The sequence below is a fragment of the Typopeltis vanoorti genome, chromosome 7 (genome assembly GCF_054136105.1).
Source record: "Typopeltis vanoorti isolate ZY-2024b chromosome 7, IOZ_Tvanoo_1.0, whole genome shotgun sequence".
Classification (NCBI taxonomy): Eukaryota; Metazoa; Arthropoda; class Arachnida; order Uropygi; family Thelyphonidae; genus Typopeltis; species Typopeltis vanoorti.
In genome coordinates this window covers 139,185,182-139,190,594 of record NC_143555.1, presented here as the reverse complement: position 1 = coordinate 139,190,594, position 5,413 = coordinate 139,185,182, and the positions used below count along the sequence as shown (strand labels likewise).

Below are 5,413 nucleotides of genomic sequence, written 5' to 3'. Positions count from 1 at the left end.
ATCATGATGATTCGTGCCCGCCATCAAAATAAGGATATTACGACTGCTGCCCAATGCTCCCTGAATACAGTAAAAACAATCAGGCATGAACTAGAGACTTGCAATGGTGACTACGAGGATGTAGCAAGAAGAAAGATCCCTAGCAGACGATCTGATTGCGTTCGTACAGCAGAATTCCTCGCAAATCTGCAGGAACAGGTGTTGAAGAACCCTGGCATTGGAATTCGGGCTTTGTTCGTGGAGTTGCTAACTGTAGTCAAGCCCTGGATAACAAGGGTAGGCAATGGTAGGCCGTATGTATGGCAGCAGGATTCGGCCCCTTGCCACACCTCTGGGAAAAGTCAAAAATGGTTGTCTGAAAATTTCTACGACTTCACCAGTCCAAATGTTTGGCCTCCAAACTCCCCAGACCTTAACCCCATGGATTATTTTGTATGGGGCGCAGTTGAAAAAGACACCAATCGCACTTCCAGTAATACAAAAGCCCAGTTAATGGATAAAATTAAAACAGTTTTTGCGGCCCTTCCCAGGGAGACTGTAGCATCAGCTTGTTCGAGGTTCCGAAGCAGAATTGAAGCCGTGATCGATGCTAATGGTGGTTATTTTGAGTAAATCTTGTTGATAGTATTGTAATTAACTCTGCCTGTAATGTTTTTTTGTCAATTCATTAAATTTAATAGATACGAAGATTTTCTTTTTCCTTACGAAACTGTCAAATTTATCCCGAACACCCTGTAAGTCTCATCCATAGTAATAAACCGACGCACAAAATCAGTTTTATTCTTGTTAAAACGCTCCAAGCACTGTTCAGAGATTTTCATGCGAGTGCGTTTTTGATCTGCTGTGAGCAAGCGCGGCACTCATCTTGCGCAAACCTTTTTCATATGCAATTCCTCATGCAAAATATATCTTAAACGTTCTTTTGAAATGCCTATAGTCTCAGCAATTTCACGAACTTTCCATATCGTGCACTTGATCAATGATTTCTGGTGTTGTTACACTTTTTGGACGTCCTTCACGTGGATCAACTTCAAGGATGGTACGGCCACGTTTAAACTCGGCAGCCCATTTCTTAATTGTCGACAACAAAGAAGAAGTGCGCTGATAAACTTTTATGAACTTCGAATGAATTTGTTTTGGCGTTAAACCTTCTTTAACAAAGAATTTTATAACCGCACAATACTCATTTTATCCATTTCAAGGGATACAGAAAACACTTTTGCTTCAGGCAGCTGTATAAAACAAACTACTTGAGAGAATGACTTGCAATTTCACAGGCGTGCTTATGGTAGATGTACCAACTTAGAAAAAAATCTCTTGACGATAGTGTTGCCATCTATGGTCGAGGCCGAGAACTTTTCAGACTACCCTCGTATATAATGAATGGATGTTAGAATCAATATCACTTTTGTATCCTTCCAGGCATTCCAGCCGAGGAAGGTTATTATGGATTATGGCAACTTTGCAGCATCAAGAAAGGTAATACAATATGTATCCATCCTGACACAACTTTCCAGCTTCCTATGTATGCGGGTGCAGCAGGAGCTGTGAGTATCATCTGTTTGCTGCTTGTGATGTGTTTTATTTCTCTTGCAATCATTAGACTAATACAGACAATCCGTAATGCTCCTGACTACTTGATGGGCACCAAACGACTTTGTATCGTGAAAGCGACCCTGGCCCTTATAATAGGTATGTGTTCCGCTTATTTCATTGTTATAATATTTTTAATAGAACTATTCTCATTTCATCAATTATATATTTTGTTATTGTAAACTCACAGATTTTATTATTTATTTATTTATTTCAGTGGTGCTCGCTATTGTTGTGTCCATTCTAGCCAGTGTTGGAGAAGGTCGATTTCGTCAATATGATGTTTCTAAAGGATGGGCATTTTGGATCCAGGTAGGTAGATACTTTGGAAATGCGTTACAAAGATGACGCTAGTAGTCACTTCTTACATGATGCATAATAACATGTTAGTGGATAGCCAAAACGTTCAAGAAAACTATTAACTCTATGTTATTCTCTCAGATAACAATAATTTCTTTACATTATTGGGATACGGATAAACAAAAAAGAATGGTTTAACCAATACGTCTGTGGAAATTTGAAGACAAGTTGTAGTTATCATAAATGTAACTGGCTACAGATGACAATATCAATCCTTTCAGAATCAACTTCCAAGTCAGGAAGCGAGAGTAGCCAAAAATATTTTAACAAAATAGCCTCCGTGAGATAATAGAGAAAAAATAGAAAGGTTATTATGGAGAACTAAGACTAATAAGAAAAATCTATCAGGATCAGATCCCTGTGCTAAACTACGCATAATTATTGGTATAGTGAAAGAGAAACAAACAGTCTAAAAATCAACAGATTCTAAAAGCTTCCTAGTTCGAATTTTAGCTAAATATATTTCATTTGAATGAGATAAAAATCCTTAACTAACTGTAATGTATACAGTTATCACATACAGTGGAACTAACTTAAGTGTGTGTACTAAAAACGTTTTTATACCTAAAAGCACAAATCATTGAGTCCCAAAATTTTTTCCATAAGATTAAGATGCACAGAAACTTTTTAGTTAAGATGTTTTTCCACTTAATAAATTTAGAATTTTTGGTTCCCTGAAAAATATCTTAAGCAGGTACAATATAAGTTTTGATATATTTCGTAGTACCAACCTCTTAATACAGATTTCTGTGGGAGACTGGTTTCGCCCTGTGTTTTGTTGGCAAGAAACTTTAGATTTAAATTACAGGGAACTGACTAATATCGTGTGTTCTTTAGCCTGTTTGTTTATTCTGTGGACTTGAAAACCTGAATTTCTTTGTGGGGAAAAAATGCCACCACCTTATGAGAGCGATTAGCTCAGTTAAAAAGCTATTAAAAGTTTCTTCACGTCCTAGGCTGAACCCAATTAGAACCCAAGTGTTTCCAATCAAAGAGCAAAGATCACGACGGCGCTACAGAGGTAAGGCATTACTTACATCTTTGATCAGAAGGATTTTATATGCTTTTTCAGGATGGGTTCGGTTAGCGGGATTTATAGAAAGAAATCTTTGATCACCATTTTATTATTGGACGTTCATATTTTGAATGGAAAAGGCGATGTTTTTTTCCATTCATATTCTTTTTCAGATAATCATACTTGCTGCACGAAAGTTTTTTGTTGTTATTGTTCGGTTTTGTTTACATTGGAATGCATGAAGAGTGATATCTTTGGTTTCAATTTTGCTACTTATGACGTTGACTACTTCAGATGTTACCTTGTATAGGCAAACCGGATTTGGTGGACATTGAATTACTGAAACACACGTGTAACTCAGCCTTGAATAAATGAGTAATGGTTTGGCATGCACTCAGAAATAGAGGGTTTTTGTGGCGCCATCTTTTGGAGATCTGATAAAGTAATTCTAAAAACTAAAAAAAAATGAATGAATTTGTCGTATTGAATACTGATGCATACATCAAGCAGAATAACAATAGAATATTTGCATAATGTACTGTAGCAGCTGTTTCTTATAAATTTGAATGATCTATGGGTATAAAAATATCAATACTAGACAGAAATCAAGTGAAAAAATAAATAAATCCTGGCTAAACTCCTGATTAAGTAGCAAACAACAGCTGCTGTGTATTTTTTATCAAATAAAATTTATTCCCAACTTATATCCATCATTTTATTCAGTAGCTAAATTAACTGTAAGATAATATGAATGGGCACATAATTATCGTAGACCAGTGGCTTTTCACCTGCCAGTTGGGAGGAGGAAGATCCGGCCGTGTTCAATTTAGGTGTGCATATGTTATATATATATATATATATATATATTGTGTTTTCACAAGTATTTGGACACCTGAACAAGCATTCTAAAATGTTTAACATTCCAGGATCGTGCGGGTATAAATAGTTAAAAATGCTACAAAGAAAGGAACTTTACGAGTCTGCAGTGGACAACTGGTCGAAAACTACATCTCAGAATTGGGTATTCGACGGATTTGGAAGACTTTCGATTTTTCAAATATCATTAGATCAAATATGCACATGTAGAAGGCAAAAATACATATTGGTAGTGAAACGAGAATGGCAATGTATGTCCAAAACAAATTTGTACATACAAGAGCAGATTGGCCCAGGAGATTCAGGAGTCTACACGAAGGAAAGCCTCTATGCTACCAAAAGCATTACATCGACAGGGGTGCCATTCGCAAGCTGAGTACAATAAACTTAACTTCATTAAGATTAAAAGCTCGTTTATGTGTAACCATAAGATGGTGGTATATTTAATTTAAAAAAGAAATTTAGAAACTCATATAACTTGCTAATTCATTACTGAAAATCATAAAATATGAATTTTCTTCACCCTACTAAGTTACATGATATTTTTTTACTAGTTACCTAAAAAGGATGAAAGTACCATTACATTTTCGCCCTCCCTCTTTCTTTCTTTTCAAAGATTATCATCATCTCCTTGGACATAGTGCTTCTCCTGGTGTGTGCATTTGAAAATATCCAGTACTGGCAGCTGAATATGGCAGAACCCCAACCTCGTGACCCAGAAGAAGAATATCCAGAGACCTTCATGCCACCTAATTACGACTCGCCTCCTTCATCCATAGAAAGGGAAGATCGCGATAGAATCATCTACATGAAGGACGCTAGTGTTCAGTCTTACTTTGACGGAAGTGATGGAGGATTTAGAGAAACTCCAATCCTCGATGCTCACACAAAAAGAAGCCACAGGCAGAAGAATGGATCAGCAAGCGACCTTTCAAGCGCACGTCCATATGATGGAGGACCTACTGTGATTAGTATAGGTGGACGTCCCAGTCCAGTAATGCAGAACAACAAACGCAGTGTTTCACCATATCCAAGGCGAGTTCCCCGGTATTAAAAGTCCTAGAGAATCAGCAAGATCAGCAGCTCAAAATCTCCGCTATCCTAGTCGTTCCATAAGCGAACAATGTGCCATCTGCTGATGACAATGATTACAATAATAATAACATTAAAAAAAATAATTCATTCAATGAACATGCCGGTTCTTTACACTGAAGAAGGAATGAGAAAAAATGATGTCACTCTGACTTAGAAATCCTTTACAATCTCACTTATTTGATAGGTGTATATTTTGTTATACCGTGATTGTATAACTAGGAATTTTAATATAAAATAAATTATTTACATAAATAAAAAAAGTTGCAACGTTTATTTAAAGGGGAAAAAGTATAAAATTTAGAGGAAAAAGTACAAGTAGGAATCTCAGTATTTTAATCTCCAAAAGAGAATTAAAAGGAAATTCTAAATGCAATGAAATCCCACAGTAACACTTGGTTAAATAGTGCAAAACACAATTAATTTAAAGGCATAAGTGTATTTTACTTAAATTATAAACAAATTATACCTATTTTT

The 5,413-nt window shown here is 36.1% G+C and overlaps 1 protein-coding gene across 1 annotated transcript; it reads left to right on the top strand.

Moving 5' to 3' along the window:
• Positions 1 to 1,441: 1,441 nt before the first annotated feature.
• LOC150105119 (uncharacterized) lies at positions 1,442 to 5,002 on the top strand. The gene is made up of 3 exons (XM_090396163.1): positions 1,442 to 1,692; positions 1,811 to 1,905; positions 4,461 to 5,002. Exons 1-3 carry the CDS (start codon positions 1,524 to 1,526, stop codon positions 4,896 to 4,898), a joined length of 702 nt encoding a protein of 233 aa, XP_090252289.1. The 5' UTR covers positions 1,442 to 1,523; the 3' UTR covers positions 4,899 to 5,002.
• Positions 5,003 to 5,413: the final 411 nt, after the last annotated feature.

What these genes read in the sequence shown, in the direction of transcription:
- LOC150105119 (XM_090396163.1), top strand. Translation starts at nt 1,524, where the DNA reads ATGTATGCGGGTGCAGCAGGAGCTGTGAGTATCATCTGTTTGCTGCTT. An exon ending in GACCCTGGCCCTTATAATAG is followed by an intron (nt 1,693 to 1,810) that starts GTATGTGTTCCG and finishes TATTTATTTCAG; the next exon opens with TGGTGCTCGCTATTGTTGTG. An exon ending in GATGGGCATTTTGGATCCAG is followed by an intron (nt 1,906 to 4,460) that starts GTAGGTAGATAC and finishes TTCTTTTCAAAG; the next exon opens with ATTATCATCATCTCCTTGGA.